This window comes from Pseudocercospora fijiensis (genome assembly GCF_000340215.1).
Source record: "Pseudocercospora fijiensis CIRAD86 unplaced genomic scaffold MYCFIscaffold_7, whole genome shotgun sequence".
Lineage (NCBI taxonomy): Eukaryota > Fungi > Ascomycota > Dothideomycetes > Mycosphaerellales > Mycosphaerellaceae > Pseudocercospora > Pseudocercospora fijiensis.
The window spans coordinates 2,169,097-2,186,893 of NW_006921538.1; the positions used below are offsets into that span (position 1 = coordinate 2,169,097).

General features: G+C 52.2%; 6 protein-coding genes across 6 annotated transcripts; 3 read left to right on the forward strand and 3 right to left on the reverse strand.

The window, feature by feature from the left end:
• Positions 1 to 742: 742 nt before the first annotated feature.
• On the forward strand, positions 743 to 2,680 carry MYCFIDRAFT_189860 (uncharacterized protein; the record flags this gene model as incomplete). Its single annotated transcript, XM_007931060.1, has 6 exons — positions 743 to 1,277; positions 1,328 to 1,583; positions 1,638 to 1,743; positions 1,796 to 1,899; positions 1,954 to 2,152; positions 2,318 to 2,680. The coding sequence occupies 6 exons, from the start codon at positions 743 to 745 to the stop codon at positions 2,678 to 2,680; spliced, it is 1,563 nt and encodes a 520-aa protein (XP_007929251.1).
• Positions 2,681 to 3,765: 1,085 nt separating this feature from the next.
• On the reverse strand, positions 3,766 to 4,491 carry MYCFIDRAFT_15555 (glycosyltransferase family 34 protein; the record flags this gene model as incomplete). Its single annotated transcript, XM_007930548.1, has 1 exon — positions 3,766 to 4,491. A coding segment is annotated over one exon (726 nt), but the record flags the coding sequence as incomplete, so codon positions are not given.
• Positions 4,492 to 7,572: 3,081 nt separating this feature from the next.
• Positions 7,573 to 8,879, forward strand: MYCFIDRAFT_212007 (uncharacterized protein). The gene has a single exon (XM_007931061.1). The coding sequence runs from the start codon at positions 7,604 to 7,606 to the stop codon at positions 8,636 to 8,638; it is 1,035 nt and encodes a 344-aa protein (XP_007929252.1). The 5' UTR covers positions 7,573 to 7,603; the 3' UTR covers positions 8,639 to 8,879.
• A 4,097-nt stretch (positions 8,880 to 12,976) lies between these two features.
• On the reverse strand, positions 12,977 to 15,205 carry MYCFIDRAFT_78011 (uncharacterized protein; the record flags this gene model as incomplete). Its single annotated transcript, XM_007930735.1, has 1 exon — positions 12,977 to 15,205. One exon carries the CDS (start codon positions 15,203 to 15,205, stop codon positions 12,977 to 12,979), a length of 2,229 nt encoding a protein of 742 aa, XP_007928926.1.
• A 428-nt stretch (positions 15,206 to 15,633) lies between these two features.
• MYCFIDRAFT_32043 (uncharacterized protein) lies at positions 15,634 to 15,920 on the forward strand (the record flags this gene model as incomplete). Its single annotated transcript, XM_007930620.1, has 2 exons — positions 15,634 to 15,769; positions 15,838 to 15,920. The coding sequence occupies 2 exons, from the start codon at positions 15,634 to 15,636 to the stop codon at positions 15,918 to 15,920; spliced, it is 219 nt and encodes a 72-aa protein (XP_007928811.1).
• A 223-nt stretch (positions 15,921 to 16,143) lies between these two features.
• MYCFIDRAFT_70601 (uncharacterized protein) lies at positions 16,144 to 17,551 on the reverse strand. The gene is made up of 2 exons (XM_007930692.1): positions 16,544 to 17,551; positions 16,144 to 16,488 (listed from the first exon to the last, which is right to left on the reverse strand). The coding sequence occupies exons 1-2, from the start codon at positions 17,537 to 17,539 to the stop codon at positions 16,255 to 16,257; spliced, it is 1,230 nt and encodes a 409-aa protein (XP_007928883.1). The 5' UTR covers positions 17,540 to 17,551; the 3' UTR covers positions 16,144 to 16,254.
• Positions 17,552 to 17,797: the final 246 nt, after the last annotated feature.

The following is a 17,797-nucleotide window of genomic DNA, read 5'->3' on the forward strand; positions in this document are numbered from 1 at the left end:
GTGCATCAGTTGGTCAGGTTTTGATCCTCTTGCGTGAATCTTAGCCCACGCCAGAAATATGCACAACACGGGATGGTCTCAATCGGAGTCTCAGATCGGAATCATACATCGCAGCGGATCCGGACAGATGCGAACTGCTACTAGCGTGCGAAATCTCAGTAAACATGGCATAGCAAAGCAGCCTCACAATCGCTGTGTCCGAATGAGGAATGTGATAAGACACGGAGCTCTGATCGGGAAGAGAGTCTCTAGCAAATATAATTGGCAAGCTTGCGGTATGGGTTCGTCTTTGTTGCCTCTCAATCTCGTTGTGTTCTGAGATACCGGTCTACCAGTTATCAGAAGCGATCAAATGCCTCCAACGGAGAATCCACCGCCATATTCAGCAATGAACCGTCAGCACACCCAAGGTACAAACGAGCGACGCGACAATGAGAGATACCGCTTGGTCGTGGGTATCGACTTTGGCACAACGTACAGTGGTGTCAGTTTTGTCGGTACAGAAGGTCGTCATGTAAAGATTCTGGAAGATGTGCTGTGTGTTCGAGAATGGTAAGATTTCCTCCTGACAAAATCCTGCTCTGTTAACAATGATAGGCCTGGACCAGGTAGGCAAGGCGACTACTCGTGGAAAACACCATCCCGCCTTGCATACGGCTACGAGAACCCTTCCGAAGACAGCGAGCATGATGATAACGACGATGCTCTTGATAACTGTTACGGCTTCGAAGTTACTCCCAACATGAAATCCTACTCATGGATGAAGCTTTTACTGGATCCGCTGCAGCACTCCAAATACGATGATCCTGCCTTGTCACAATTCGTGGGCAACGGTGTACTCACCCTTCCACCAAACAGGAAGCCAGTTGATCTGTGCGCGGACTATTTGACTGAAATTGCCAGATTCGCATACAGAGAGATGGTCAAAAAGCTTGGCGAAGAGATTGTTAAGCAGACTCCCATGGACTTCTGGATCACCGTGCCAGCGGTCTGGAGTGACAAGGCTAAGAGCGACACGCTTCGTGCTGTGCGCAAAGCCGCACAACAAGCAAAGGTGCAATTACACTACGATAGCCAATGCTTCCTCATTTGCGAGCCAGAAGCAGCTGCAGTAGCAGCGATATCTTCACTTGCACAAGGCGACTCCCAGACTCAGGTCAAGGCGGGAGACGTGATTCTCGTTTGCGATTGTGGTGGAGGCACTGTCGATGTCACGACCTACGAGCTTGCGGCTCTCACTCCAAAGCTACAGTTTCACGAGCTTCAGACTGGAACTGGTAAGGCGGACATTGTTCTCTCATGTGGTTCCGCACTGACAATCATGCAGGTGGCAAATGTGGCTCGACCTGGATCGATCGAAATTTCATGATTTGGATGGAACAGAAGTTCGGCACAGCTTACACGGACCTCAGCCTGGAAACAAGAGGCCCGACCAGTCGCTTCATGAAGGACTTCGAGGGCTTCAAACGTGATTTTGGCAAGTCGTCCAATCCGACAAAGCGGTACAAGCTGCCTCTCAGTCTTCCCGGTGTTCCACGCTCCAAACATTACGATGATACGAACTCCTATGTCATACTCTACAAGTCAGTTGAACCTTTGCTCGATTTTTGTAATGAATGTACTGACGTTTTCCGCAGTGAGGACCTGAAGTCGATGTTCGATCCTGTGGTCGCGCAGATCTTCGATTTGCTCGAACAACAATGCAGCATCGCCACAAAGCAGCCGCAGAGCAAGCCCATTGATGTAGGTACCGCAGAGAACTTCTTCGAATCTGCTAAACTAATCTGCACTCCAGTTGCTACTGCTTGTGGGCGGGTTTGGCGAGTCGTTCTTCCTCAACGATCAGCTGAGAGCATGGTGCCAACAGCACGGAACGAGACTCATCTGCCCAGAGCACGCGTGAGCAAACATGAAATCTCCAGCTGGCCACCAATGTTCGCTAACTTCAAATAGTCAATCCGCAATCGTCCGTGGGGCAGCACTCAGTGGCTTGCATGAAATTCAGCCCGTTTCTCGACGTTCTCGTCGACACTATGGCTTTGAACTGTGCGAGGCATTCGACCGACGCCGTCACAAGGCCGAAAATGCTTATGTGGACGATTGGGACGGCCGTAAGATGGCATCTGGCAACATGCACTGGAAGCTCAACAAGGTACGACAACGCCTCGCTGCCAGAGCCTGAACTACTGACCCAAGCATTGCATTGTATAGGGAGACATGGTGGACGAGACCACGAGCATTGAGTTCAGTTTCGTGAGCCAAGTCCGACATCACCAACCCGGCAAAATCGCTGTCTATGCTTGTGATCTTGACGAAGCTCCCGATCACGTTCGAGACCAAGGTAAAGCCATCGGTGATCGCCATCCCCACACAAGAGCTGACCCGTGATACAGGAGTGTACAAACTCGCTGATGTCCGTGTCGCCTTTGAGGAGCTCGACCTCAGCCAAGAGCCTACCAGAATCGTCAACGGAGTTGTATTGAACCAGATTGAGACGGACTACTCCATCCATTTTGGTCATCGTCGTGGAGTCCTTGACTTCACGTGCTCTTCCAAGGGCCGCAAGATCGGAGACACGACCGTTCTATTCGATGGCCAGAACTTTCAGGATGCTGCAGAAGGTGCAGGTGCAGGTGCTGCGAGTGGCGATGTTCATGCTCCACACTGCGCGATGCAGTGATCCAGATCCAGCCGTGCAATGCTCGCCCGTCTCGATCGAGCATCGAGCATCGAGCATCGAATGCCCTGCACGAGGCGCGACAATGTCTGGAGCGTGGCGAGCCTCAAGACCGGGCGCGAGAATGGCTGCGGAGTGGCAGCTCCATACTGGCCATGTATATGGAGCTCTTGTCTCTTGGCCTGAGAAGCAAGTGACCAGGCCACACAGAGCGCGCTCGTGGCTCTGCTGGTCCGTGGGGAATGAGGCAACCACGTCAACTTCAGCATCAGATACTGTACAATAATCTATCGGAAGGGATTGGTCTTACAAATTCTCTAATTGCTCTCCACCCCATTCGAAGGCATCACAGGTCCCACATCCACCGTAGCAGACTGCACAGGTCCCACACCCACCGTAGCAGACTGCACAGCACCCGGCTGCAGTCCATCATCACGATCACCAGCACCCACCTCCTCACCCCCAATCCCCGCCTCCTTCTCCACCTGCTTCTTCAAAGCCTCCGCCTCCTCCTTAGCCTTCTTCCTATCCTCCTCAACCTTCTTCCTCGCATCCTCCGCAGCCTTCACCTGCTCCCGATACTTCCCCCTAGCCTCCGTAAGCTCATTCGTAGCATCAGAGATCACCCGTCTCTCCCACTGCTCCTGCGGCTGCATAACCAAACTCTTCAGACCCGTAACATGATCCATGATACGTCGCAAATCCGGCACGAACGCGGGATTCGAAACCCTCCCGCTCCCATCATTTTGGAAGCCAGATTCCAATAAATCTTTTTCTCCGGCGAAGATGGCTTCGTGCGCGGATTTCAAGAGGTTTTTGTTCGCTTCGGCGAGCGCGGAGTCGAGGGGTGAAGCTTTCTCTTCCAGTTTGTTGATTTCTTCTTCGAGGAGTTTTAGGTCGGTGTTGCGAGATTCGTCGTCGAGGAGGGTGTTGAGGTCGGTTCTTTGCTGTTCGATTTCTTCTTTGAGGTTCACGGCTAAGCGGTCGCCGTAGTCTTTGAGTTTTTGCTCGAGTTTGGTGATGAGTTCTTTGCCTTTCAGGCGTGCGTTTGCGAGTTGTTCTTTCCTCTGCTGTCTTTGCTGTCGTTGCTCGTTCCAGAAGTCTTTGGCTTCTTGCGGGTAGGAGGTGGATTTTACGGGGACTTCCCAGTCGTCGAGATGTTGTTCGGCTCGTTCGAGCCAGTAGTTCATGCGTGCTTCGCGGTCGGGAACGCCTGCGAAGTGGACGAGGAGGTCTCCGCGGCGGATTTGGAATGGTGCGAGGGTTTCGTTGTGCTCGCCTTGGTAGGCGTTGAACCAGCGCTGGGGTGCTTGGACGACATGGGGAGCGAATGCTGGTTCGTGCATAAGAGCGTCCATGGCAGACTGATCACGGAAGACAAGCGGCTCTTTGGGGCGATAGTGTCGCCACGAGACAATCGCTGCAAAGAGGTTGACTGCCCACTGATTGACGCGGATCGGGAAGACGCCATTGTTGAGCCCGTTCCAGTCATTGGAGTAGACAAGGTAAATGTCTTCAAATTCACTTCCTGGAGGTGGAAGAAAGACATCCAGCGGGATGTACGGGTTCAGCAAGACCGTGTCTGCATCGATCCAGAACAGCCAGTCCAGTCTCTCGCTCTCTGGTTTGCCCAATTCTCGCAGCAGAAGACTCAGAATGTACGCAGGCTTCGACCAGACATCGTCCATTAGTTCCTGACGAAGAACATGAAGTCGGTATCCGTGTTCCCTGTCGTGCCTTTCGTGTGTCCGAATCGCTCGCTCCCAGTAGCTGTTACCATGGAAGAGGATGGTACACTTTCCAATACGAGTCCTCGCACCAAGCTTCTCGTGCTCAGCAAGCCCTTCTCTGACATCCTCGCCACCAAGTACTGCCGTTGTAGCATTGTGGCTCTTGTGCTTGGCTTTCTTGGTAGCATTCGCCGCAGCACCATGTGACCCTTTGACAAAGTACGGATTCCAGGACTGTATTTTGTCCTTCACGGCGTCATGCAGTTCTGATAATGCACCTGTCACAGAAGGTTTCTTGCCATTTTCAATGTAGTCCTCCAGCTCCGCTTCCTCCTCGAGCTCCACGTCTCCAAGAATTCCTGGCTGTTTTGAGCTCGCAGCCGGATGCGTGCCAAACCCATCAGGATTGTTGAGCACACCTCCAGATGCCATATCGTATGCCGAGTCTAGATCGGCTAGATCGCTATCTGTTGGTCCTAGTGTCGATGTCAACATCCATCCCATTAGAATGCATCCAACCCCGATGAGCATGACTTTGAGTCTTCCATTCGAAAAGAGCGCGGACCTCGGCCGGTTTTGTCGAATCCATTGCGGTAATGCATTCGGCGAGAGTGGCGTTAGTGGTGAAGTCGGCGATGAATCTCGATATGGTGGTTCTCTTGGCGGACTTTGAGAGGTCATGGCGGCGATGTTGAATGCGGTCCTCTCAGATCGTCCGCAAAGTGCTAATGAAGCTGTCAGTATCAGCTGGGTGGCAATACGTGTTTACATACCAAGACGCGAAGTCGACGCCTCACAAGGTGTTGGCGCAAGGCATGCAGCCCTGGCACGACCACTTGTCAAGCAAGGGATGAGCCAAGTTCTAGATCTGGGAATTTTGCTTCCGAACGTGGCTATGAGTATCTCAAAAGCACAGAAAGGAGCAAAACATGCAGCAGGCATACATCAGCTGAGTGTAGATTTGGGCCGTTCGAAGCAGTTGTGGTAGCTTGGGAGACTGTGATGCAAATGAAGAGTTGTCATTTGCGAAGCTACTTACAAGAAAAGAGCAGACGTACTGCTATTGTGCCATCGTTGACGATCTCTTCGTAAGCAGGTACGACCAGATCGGCTGGCAAAGGCGTTCTTTGTCAAGGTGACAACCAACGACACTACAATCTTCTCTGGCATTGTGCCAGCCAAGTTGATATGTGAAAGTGATGCTCAACAACTTCCCTGGTGCAGGCCAGTCAAGTTGGAGTGTTGTAATATACGTGCAAGGAAACAAACATTCGTGCAAGAAACAAAAATTCGTACAGAAAAAAAACAAAGATGATCGACCGCGCTTTTGCGTCGGCATCATCAGCCTCTTCGCCAGTCGCTTGATGAGCGGAGCACTGCCCACCATCAGCGCCGTCTTGGGCCGCGCCGGCGAATACGCGACTGCGGCGGCGGTGACTGGGCGCGGGGTGGGCGGCGCGTAGGGCGAGCGATCTGGGGGCTCGTGGTGAGGAGATCATTAAGATCCAGGGGGTTCACCGGGCGACTCTCTCGCTGAGCGGCGGCGTCACGCAGAGCGGCGGCCTCGCGCTGAGCGACATCGCGCTCACGCTGTAGCAGAGAGGCTTCGCGCTCACGCACAGCACGGAATCTCTCTTCGATTTCCTGCTCACGCTGCCGATCCTGCTCACGCTGCCGATCCTGCTCACGCTGCCGATCCTGCTCCTGCCGAGCTCGAACCTGATCTGGTGGCGGAGCGTTGGGCTGCAGTGAAGGCGCAGCCCCATGTGATTGGGCGCGGCCTTCAGCGTACGGGTCAACATAGTATGGCTGGCCTGGAGGTGGGTGGCCATGGTTGCCCTGCGCCGCTGGAGCTTGAGGCTGCAGTGAAGGCGCAGCTCCATGTGATTGGGCGCGGCCTTCAGCGTACGGGTCAACATAGTATGGCTGGCCTGGAGGTGGGTAGCCATAGTTGCCCTGCGCCGCTGGAGCTGGAGGCGGGTGATGCTGTTGGCCGTATTGGTAGCTGCCGCCATGCCCGCCGTAGCTGGGAGGGGCGCTATGGCCTTGGTTCGCTTGAGGGTAGGTGTGCCCAAAGTCACCGGCACCTTGATGTCGTTGCCGGTACTCGAACTCCGCCTCATCGATCAACCATCTCCAGTGCTCTGGGTGAAACCTGTCTGATCGCGGATCTCCTGTTGGTCTCGCTGTCTCGGATTAGCAACGTGTCGCGTGAGAATCGAGGAGGCTTACATGTGTGGTCTCGGTTCTCGGTCTGACGATGATTGCCACGGCCTGAGCCGTGGCCGCCACGGTAGCCAGGCATCGTTATGAGCGCGATGTCTTCGCTCTCGGTGTGTTGATGTTGTTGGAGAGGTGAGCTTTCAGCGGCGAGCAGAATTTTCAAAACAAAGCCACGCCAAGAACGGGAGGCAAACAACGGCCACTCCCGTAAATTCTTCATATTTCCGCGACTCGCAGCTGCTGTGCAAACATCCAGACATCCAGACAGTGCTTGAACCTTCTGACATCGTAAGTTGGCCTGCCTATACGCGCGCCAGACACTGACAGCTTCGTAATACAGATCAGGAACCAAGCATGGACGACGCCATGGCAGACTCAAATCTGCCTTTCCAGAACCGAGACCACTATTCGAGCGCGCCGCCATCAAGCTCTATGGCAGGCATGTCGCAGGGAGATCACTTCTCGAGCGCGCCACCATTGGCAGGCATGTCGCAGGGAGACCACTTCTCGAGGGCGCCGCCATCAAGCTCTATGGCAGGCTTGTCGCGCCGAGAGGTGCAGCGACTGCAACAACCGCAGCCGCAATTCCCGCAGCAGGACTGGCGAGAGAACAACCAGCCGGTTAGTGACAACCCCCTTCCATCTGTATTCAATCCTGCCCTCGCCAACTGTTGAGCTTTCCTCCTCTCGCAAACAATTGCTAACTTTTCTATCCGTCTCTTTAGGATGAGAATGGCCTAATGAGGACCCATCCCTTCGAGACGACTCCTCTCCCTCCGACGACGGATGTGGTGAGGCGGAGCCAAGCCATTACCAACTACCCAACGGTGTGGACCGCCATTTGCCACGTCTGCGCCGAGAAGGGCTGGCATCGCAGCGTGAGCATTTTGAGTCTTGAATGAGAAGTTGCCCATACTAAAACTGGTCACAGTGCAACAGTCTGGAGCTGCTTAGCGCTGCCGTCAGACACGGCATGCCAAACGGCGGCATCGTGTGCAGCAATGTCGCTGGCCAGCCCTCGAAGAGGGGCGACGGTCTCCTGGATTACACCCCAAAAGCCGCGGGTAAACATGGCCTTCCGATGTTCAACGTGAACCGGACCTTCATGCACGATGCCGCGTGGGAGGCACTCTTGGACGGGCTCGATCACGTCCGCCCGACGAGGAGCGCTCAGGCGCGTCCGCAAGGTCAGTGGGATCGGCGAGACACGCGTCGGTCTCGAAGTCCAGCGCGAGAGCCGAGATCGTACAGAGAGCGAGGTGAACAAGGTCACCGAGGTGAACAAGCTCGTGGGCATCGGAGAGACGAGCGTCGGTCTCGGAGTCCAGCGAGAGTGCCGACAGAGCGTGAATCAGCGCAGAAAACCATTCGTCAGCTGCTGAGCGCTCAAGCGGAAGCGCTGGATCGAATCTCCAAGGCCGAAGAGGAAATTCGACGCCTGGCTGAAGATAAACTGAAGGCCAAAGAGAAAATTCAATGCCTGACTGCAGAGAATCTGAAGGCCGAAGAGAAGATTCGACGCCTGGCTGCAGAGACTCTTAAGGCCGAAGACGATCGACGCCAGGCCGAAGAGTATGCAGAGCAACAGCGTTTGCTTACTGTTGCTTTGACGGAGGCTTTGAACCGCAATCTTACACCTGCGAGTCACGACCAATCTCGTCGCCCCGACAGCCGGATGAGAGGCCGGGCGGACAGCCGCATCCCTCCTGGAAACGACCACTTTTTCCGTCATTCAAGCAACCCAGACGCAGGTCACTTGGGACATATGCGAGTCGAACCTCCCCCTGCACCTGGAAAGGGCAGCAAAGCGCCTGAAAAGGGCAGCAGCGCGCCTGAAAAGGGCAGCAGCGCGCCTGAAAAGGGCAGCAGTGCGCCTGGAAATGGCAGCAGTGCGCCTGGGAATGGCAGCAGTGCGCCGGGAAATGGCTACAAGAAGCGCCGTCGTGGCTGTCGTGGCGGTCAAAAAAGGAAACATGGTCGTCGTGATGGCGATGGTGGTGGTGATTGAGCAGAGCAAGCGGATATTTCGCAACAAGAATGGCCTTTCAGGACATTATGGTTGCATGCTTTCAACTGCATCTCGACTTGTGCTGGCAAGTTCCAATTTGCGAGCACAAGTCTTTGCTGTGAACCAGATCACGATGCTGGGTAGCTAGCATAGCGCATAGCGCATTTGCAAGCAATCCAATGATGTGTAATTTTCCTTTGAATTTTCCTCTCTTCCTCGCAAAACTCTCTTTGCCTTCTTCCTCCTCTCCAAGTGAACCGCATCATCGTCGACTTGACGCCATATACCTCATACACTCGCTCTTACTCCGACCCGGTCCCATGCTCGTCGTCTCATTTCGTCTTCAAGGATGTTGGCGAAGATGGAAGTGTGGTGACAGAACGCGCGAGGTCGAGAGAAGCATCCTCCACCTCCACCTTTCCGGACCCAGGTCCGTCTGGCTAGAACTCTACCACTCATTTCCCGGCTCCGACATTTCATCTTCTTTCTTCACACTCCGCGCATTGAAGGAAGGCTGTAGAAGTCACTTTCGTACCAGCATTTCTTACCTGAGGGCCATGCTCGAAAGCCATCCATGCTCGAAAGTCCTGCTGAATACGAATAACATGGCTGTTGTCATGCGAGGCGGAACCTGGACGAGAACAGCTGGTCTTTGCTGAGGCGACCTGAGACAGTGCGGATATTGTACGGTGCTCCTTGCTTAGCAACAGCATTTCCAAGTCCCGCGCGCAGCAAGGAGTGCGGTCGCAGATGGGCGGCTTAGCAGCGAGACTCATAAAGCTGCATCGACAACGGCCTTCACGTAATGAGGATAGATGTGCTATGGACGTCCGATACTCTCTGATCTGCCAACTGCAGGAAGCTATCTGGGGGACTACATCTATCTGCTCGTTAGTCAACTGTCGAGATCTTCTTCCAGACATCGATAGAAGAAGATAGATGTCGAGCTGGTATCTGCTTCGAATCACTCATGAGGCATAGTCGGCCAGTCTGGGTTGAGTGAAGCCCTGTTTTGACGAGACATCTTTGTCTTCGAATAGCACTTCATAACATGTGAATTGCTGTCGACGTCTCTCGCGGAGCCAAGCTGCAATTTTTCTCGCTTGACCTGGTCGCCTGCAGAGGCGATGTGGGCTGTGGCGCAGCGCTTTGTGCATAGCCTGAAGTTCAACAGCTGAAGAGTTCTGCTGATTTCATCCACGGCCACACCGAGAGCCTCCTCGAATGTCCCATCGAATATGGAATCTCTCGCTATTAGTGTCAAAGACACTGCTGTTTCCATATACGAAATGGCGACCGATGAAGACAGCCGTGGTACGTGGCGTGCTGTCTCGACATTGTTCATACTCTCGGCCATGGGCCTACTGGTCATCTTCCACCTCGTGCCATACGAATGCATCGATCTGGATCTGTCCTTGGTAAACTCATATTACGGGCCCGGTGCTTATTGGGGCTGGCTGATGAACATGTTGCATTCGATAATGCTTTGCGACTTCAAACTCTTACTCTCTGGTCTTACTGCTCTGGACGAAGTATGGCGTTCTTCGACTGGCCCCTACCGCAGCCCAGCGGAGAGTAAGATGCAGGATCTTCTCGATGCCATCGAGGACGAGTCCACACCATCTACTGACTTCATCGCCTCAGTGATCTATTCACTGGTTGCCAGTGGTGATGCAATATACCGAAGCATAACTTTACGCGATCGAATGACTGCTACGCACCAGGCAGCGATGAGCCTCTCACGGATGTCATTAGCGTTGAGCATATGTGTGCTTTGGCCAACATGGCTTCTGTACAGAAGACTGAGGAATATACGATTCGAGACGTCCCGAGCAGCGCTTGCTCTGAGTTCCAAAATCCCTCCGAAACATACATATCTTCTCCAGAAGTGGCGATATCTACTCTGGCTGTGCGTCTTGATCATGGCCACGATGGCCGTACTGGCCGAGCACGTTGCGCTAACCAAAATCGGACATCCAGTCTTTCAGAAACCAGAGTTCAACGACATTCCGCTCAACTTTACATCGACCGGCCTGGCGATTTGCACCATCGTTGCGGCAATATGCATCATCTCAGCTGTGCTCACTCGAAATTCAAAGTTCCAGGCTTTCGCCATCTACACGCCGCCCCTTGTGATACACATCTTACTTTTCGTCTACAGTACTCCCGACACGGTGCGATTTTCCGACAATACATCCTCAGGCTGTGTGGGCTCACACCGTTTTGCCGCTCCAAATACTTCTTCCAGGTTTAGCGATTTGGATCAAGCTACTGCGATGGCAACGGCAATTGTGGTGGTGCTCGCGCCGTATCGTCGAGCCTTGTGGAGCTTGGTCAAGGGACCTTGGGCGAGCTTGACGATGAGGCTGCGAGGTTCAATGGGGAATCTGTTCCAGGACTGGACGAGCAGTCCGGTATTGCCAGTGCAAGAGCGATATTCTCAACACGCTTGACTTGGATGTGATCATTAACGCTAGTTGACAATCGATCGAAAGTGACTTTGGCCGTGTTCTCGCCCACCTACCCCTTTGGCAGTTTTACCTTCTGGCCACGATCCCAATGCTTCAATATCGCGAGCCCGCTAGTGTGTAAAAATTCCGCTCAGGCACAGCTGCATATTCTCGAAGGTGGCGCAGTTGAACTCATAGTTGTTGATTGTTGATTAATCACAATCACATACTAAATATCACAATCACAACTGATTGTGAGTGATTAATCACAGAATCATAATCATAATCACAAGATTAGGGTAAGCTAGGGCAAGCAGCCTGCCTAAGGCTAAGTAAGCATAATTTAGACCCACTTTAGTGAAGGAGCGACGTACTATTTCTACCTAGGTAGGCAATAAACATACTTTATACCTAGAAGAACTTATATATTAAGGATGCCAATATACAGCGAGCTTATCGCTAGGCTAATATAGCCTAGAAAGACACATCCTCGTCGGAGGAAGTGATTGCGTGATTATAATCACAATCATTCTGCCGGGAATTACAACCACAATCACTGTGATCAACAATCAACAACTATGGTTGAACTCCGTCACATCGTCACATTGCATATCCGAGCTTCAGCTGCCGGAACCACTTTTTTTCTCGCTGAAGACGACACAATTTTAAATCATGTCAGATTTCTGACCTGTGCCACCAGGATGCTACATGTATCGACCTTTGGCTCGTGCCAAGAAAGAAATAAGAGTCCTCTTCCTGCTTGATGAAACAATTACAGCTTCCGATGGCAATGGGGTCCAGCTTGCAAAGTTCGAAAACATCTGCCTGGAGGATGGTATGCTGACGATACGCGTGCTGCAATTCTCCAGTGTAACGATCTGTCTTTGCTCAACAGCTGCCATCATCCAGCTCCTACTTCTGATCAGGACGCTTCTCTTCTTGAGTACCACAATATCACTTTCGAAGTCCCCTGCGCTACCGAAAGTCACACTCGATCACAAGCCTGCTCGTGACGTTTCAAAAGTTCAGGGTATCAGATTGGCCACTTCACAGAGCCTTTGGCGCCTGCAGCCTCTTTGCATGAATTTTGGCACGTAATCCTGAATCCTGAGCGGAATCCAGAGCTTGCTTGCGAAAAGATTTCCATACAGCAGCATGCTGATCGCCAGAACCATGTCACGAAGCTCAAAAACAGGCGGAAAATGGAAGTCTCGAGAAATTAGCAGAATTCCTCGAAGCTTTGTAGAAAAATTCTGGGCCGCTGGATTCCAGTGCCGCCTCGAGAACGTAGGAAAATATATATGGGATATATTGTTGAAGAAGACACCAGATTTACATATCGCTACTCTTATTGATATCGTCAGGACTGAGATTCTTCGTGTGGAAAGTTGGGGAAATGGGACATGGCTCATACAAATTCCAAGATCTGTAGCACGTCTTCCCGACAGAAGAACGAGAACGAGTCGTGGGTCATTTACTTCGAGGATAAGTGCTTCCTCATTTGGTCCAAGACTTGATGCTTACGTGCAGGCAGCTTCGGCAAGCGAACAGAAGATTCCCACTGCCTCGTACATCCAAGCATAAGGTCCATATTCACTTAAAGAAGCCAAGGGAATACAAGCTCTACTCGCAACGCCCGACTCTGCAACCAGTAATCCTGAGAAGGTCGCTGAATTCTCCGCTTCATGGTCGATGCGGCCTGGCGACAGTTCAAAATTGAACACGACAGGAATGGGTTTCCATTGCGGTGGCTTTTGGGGGAATTTCCTGCTCTCATTGGATTCTATCGTGCTTTCATGGCGATCGTCCACATCCACAGTAAATAGAAGCCATACACCACTATAATCACCACCGCGAAGAGCATCGCAACCCAGTGTAGACGAGGCAGTCACGATGGCAGAGCAATCCTACTCACACCTTCCCATCCCTCTTTCGCAGAAACCACGAGATCCTCCGCAGAAGCCTTCAAATCCTCATTCCCAAATGCATCGATTTCCTTCCCTAGCACATCGTCTTTCTGAATTTTTTGAACTACATCTTGGACTTTTAATCCCGCTGCTTGCTCAGTCGCATGGGTCTGCAGTAATTTGATGATTTTCATTGCTGTTTGCTGCAGGCTTGCTACTTCTTGTGGAATGTGTTCGGCGACTTCTTTGATGTACTTGCATGTTCGATGGATGATGAGCATGGTGTCGATGAAGATGTAGTGATCGGAGATGTGCTCTGCGAGGAGGTCTTTTGATGCGATGAGGGAGGAGATGGGGAGTTTCTTCACTGCGGTGGATATCACATCGATGGAGTCTTTGCTTGGTGAGGTGCCAGACTTGACTTTCTGGAGGACGGACAGAATCTTGGTGATGATGTGGGAGGAGAGGATTTCGGCACCCGTAAGATCACTATCTTCTGAAGCCGTGGCCTTCTCAAGGGCGGCCAATAGGTTATCCGTGTCGATGATGAGGGCGATTTGCTTCCCGGCCAGTGACCATGCGACATCAGCTGCGAGGCTGTAGAGCATCCATCCCTCGCCTGGAATCCTGCCATTGGTGCCGTATAGGGCTTTCTCGACGTTGAAACCATGGTTGAACGCGGCGTTGAAGTCACGATTGTCCTTGACTTGCGTCCAGTTTGCGAGCACTCTCGGACCGACCTCACTTGTGGCTTTCCCGTAGCCTTTTCCAGAAAGACGAGCAGTCCTCCTGTGCTCCAGGAGTAGCATTCGTCTAGACCAGCTATGCCGCAGCTCGCTTCGAAGTTGATTGAGCTCGAAGATCATGCCGGACTGTGCATGGTTAAGGATGGCGCACTCACAATCTGCTAGCTTGTCTTCATGTCGAGGATATACTTGTAGAGCTTTGTTAGTGCGCTCATGCGGCTCATACCAGTCCTCACTAGGCAGCTTTGTCCGGAAGGGGTGTATACTAGACAGCCTCGTGAACAAGGTATGGCCCACAGTGTCAAACTGGATCTCCTTGATATTCAGCGAATCGAATAGGCGCATCGCATTTCCGCCAAGTCCAAGCCGCGTGTAGATGTAGACCAGAATCAGTCTCGCTTCGTGTACGTGCTCATTGAACCTGAGCAGACTTTCCGTAAAATATGCTGCCTGCAAGAGGTAGGCTTCATCGCTTGTGTCGGCGAAAAGCTTCACGAGGCCCGAAACTGCGAGGAAGCAGGGATCTGCAGCAACTCGGTTCCGTGCTCCAAGATCGAGTGACGTTGTTGCGGTATGGAACAGCCGGATGGAATTGGCAGTGAATTCCTTCAAAACCTCGACCGATGCATTCGCATCAATGAGCTCGCCGAAGTTGTGCTTCAACTGGTCGACTTCAGACTGGAGCCATTCTCTTGATGAGACCTTCGACGGATCACTTTTCTCTCCTGTCCCATTCGCTTCTGCATTTGTTGTGCTCTTCTTATGCAGCTGAAGTGCTTCGTATACCTGCTTGCTTTCCCGGAACGCTGGTCGCTCTCTGATAGATTCGAGATCCTTCTCACTGCCTTGAATGGCAAAGATTTGACCAGCAACCCTACAATCGAGCGCTTTCTCATCATCGAATTTCTCGTTCACAGCTTTTCGCGCCAGACCAATAGCGAGTTTTGACTGCAAATCATCCTTCTTCGTGGACAGAAGTTGGGTGTAAGCAGCATGAGCCATGTAGATCGCTCGATTTCTAGGTGTTACAGCTTTCAGCTGTATGAGGGCTTGCTGAACATCCTGCAACCGGTTGTCGAGAACTGCTCTGGAGAAGCGCACGGAAAGTAGATCTAGCCTGTAATCGAGATTTGTGTTTGCTTTGAAGGCACTGTCCCACAGCTTGGCAACCACAGGCCCAGCTGTTGGAGGAGGCGGGAAAGTGTTCCTGAACGAATCGACAACGGCAGCCTCTATGATCTCGAGCTGTCGATAGTCCTGTATCGGTGGTGATATCGTCGACAGTTGTTCAAGCACTTTTGGGCCATCTTCTGATTCTGGTTTCGAGGCGCATAAGAGGCGAAGTTTGGTGGTCAAAAGATCGACATCTTTCGGGCTTGTTGCCAAAAGCTGCTCACATCGCTTTATGCCTTCACCGAAAGCATTGCGCTTGGCGTATTCTTCAAAGGATGGGTATCGAGCCATGCTGAGCAGTGATTGTCTTCATCGAATCCTCAAGTCGTAGCGGATGTGGTTTCCGTCGTGATCACCAGATTGATGCCATTTTCACCGCTTCATCGTGTTTTCTTTCGTATATCCACAGCGCGATTCATCACCGACTTTTTGTTGCATAAGTCGATGTTGTTTGCAGAAGCAAAAAGTCGACACATGCGGCTCCCACGATAGGGCTGAAACCAAGACCCCGTCTCCACACCCCTGCCCAAGCTTCCGTAGCCGAGCTTGGTGTCCTGTGCTTTGGATACGTCTCAAGTTCACTCACCACTCCCTTCAACATACATCTAGCGAGTCGACAGAGTTCCCAAACAAGCCACTTCAAACCCCCGGATAGAACACCAGCATCAACGCTTATCGCGCTCCTCACATCTCCCTGGCCTTCAGCTCGTCACCTCGCAATGGCACAAACCCCCCAACAACGCCGAGCAAACGCTCAATTCGCCCGCGAACAAGAAAAGAAAATGGGAAAGCCCATGTCTGCATTACCGAAGAAGGAGAAGCCTCAGAAAGCACCGATTAATAGGTGGTGGTTGTGTACGTGTTCTCCGTCTCAAAGCCATGGGAGAAGGAACGTTTTGCTAACGCTCGTGCTTTCGTGATAGATATGTTGCTTTTCGTGGTTTGTGGTGGATTGATATTTGAATTGCTTCGGGTGATAATTACTGGGGCGTCGAATTTCTTCTAGAATGGACGGGGGATGAATATGACGGTCGTTGGTTGGAAAGAACATGCGTCTCAACGCGCTGAGAGATGCAATGGTGGGAAGAGACAGATCCATGGGACGAACGACGCAAGCGAAACCTGTCTGCAAGATGAGAGGAACAACGGCTATCGTCTCGGGACAAGCCCTGACAAAGTTAGGCACGAGAAACAGTCGTGCTTGTGTACGGCATAGCAAAAGGCGTTATGGGATACCCATGATCTTTGGTATTGGCATGGTATGATACAGCAGCTTCTATGTATTCCAAGAGGACAGCCGGTCTAGAAAAAATCTATCATCAACTTTTTGAAAGCCACAACTATGACTTGTTCTTTGTTTTCCTCTTTCTCGCCTCGCCATTCGCATTTGGAGCGGTAGCTGACTGCAGAACTGCTTCCGTTGCATCAACCTCTTCTTCTTCACCCACAAGCTCGGCTGCTACGTGGTCGCTCGTTTGCTTGTTGAGGACTTTTCCGAGAGAGACGTTGTAGAGGTATTTCGGTATTCGGACGATGCCGGTGTCGAAAAGTGTTGGCATTGGAACCTCGTCAGGCTACAGCATATGTTAGCAAGTGTTTATTGTCAGTCAAAGTAATGGCGGAACTCACGTCAAGCAAGAATTCTTGCACATCACCTTCTTCCGTCTCGTCTTCCAACCAGACGTTGCCCACACTGTCCACGATCAGGACTTTGCCGTTCTCAGCGACAGTCCTCTTCTTCGCTCCAACAGGTCCAGGTGTGATTTCGGACTCAACAGGTGTAGAGACACCACTTTCTCTGGCCTTCTTGGCGGCAGCCGCGCGTGATGCTTTCACCGGATTCTTTCCGTCCTTCTTCTTCTGCCTTTCCATTTCCCTCTTCTGTTTGCGATTCCAAGTCATGCTCTCGTCACTGTCTTCGACATTCCGGTTCGGCGATTGGGCCACTGGTCCACCAAGACCTGGAATGGCTCCAATGCCCGACTCATCACCCCAAGCCATGCGCCTTGCATGCTTGATGTATCTGTTGACGAAATCCCGCTGTTGTTTCCATGTCAAGTACAAGAAGGCGTAATGCACTCCTCCTGCGCCAAACAGAAATAGACCGGTAAGCACTGTTCCGAAGCCAGGTCGGAAGCGCTCATAATAGTAGCCAGTACCTCGCCAGATTGGGAAGCCATTTTTCAAGAAGTGATCGTATCGTTCGCGTTCGGGTCCACGCAGAACATTCGCGACCAAAGAAAGACGTTCGAATCGAGATTGAGCTTCCTTTCGGACTTTCTCGACTTGTGACTTGGAAGGTTGCTTGTTCTTCTGCACATGCACAGTCGGCTTTGCGCCAGTATTTCTCACGACTGGAGGAGGCTTGTTGTAGTTTGCAATCCAGTTACTCGTCGCCTTGTCGGGATGGATCGTTCGTGACAGCTTGCGGTATGCGCGGTTGATTTCGTCTTGCTTCGCATTGGGTGAAATGCCTAGCCAAGAGTAAAAGGTGGCATCTGCTCCCTCGCTCTTCGTGACTTCATCGTGGAGACGAAATATTTCGTGGTCTTCTTTCGACCAAGCGGCGGCAGTGGCGGCGAGGGTCACAACGAGCAGCAGTGCTGCCCGATGGATGCCCAGCATGGTGGTGGGTGGTGGAGGTGGGTGTTCTTTGGGATGGAGCTGCAGGACGGGTGGATGATGTGACGAGCTGTCCGCAAGCTGTCCGCAAGCTCGAACAGAATCGATTAGGGCGTCCGACGTGGAGAAAGCTTATTCGATTGACCAGGCCAGGCCAGCAGCTCGGCTCAGCTCTCAGCGTGCAGTGAACTCTTGGGGTGTTGAGCAGACTCCAGAGACAGGCCGGTATGCAATTGCCGCCGGGATGATAAGGTCAAGCTG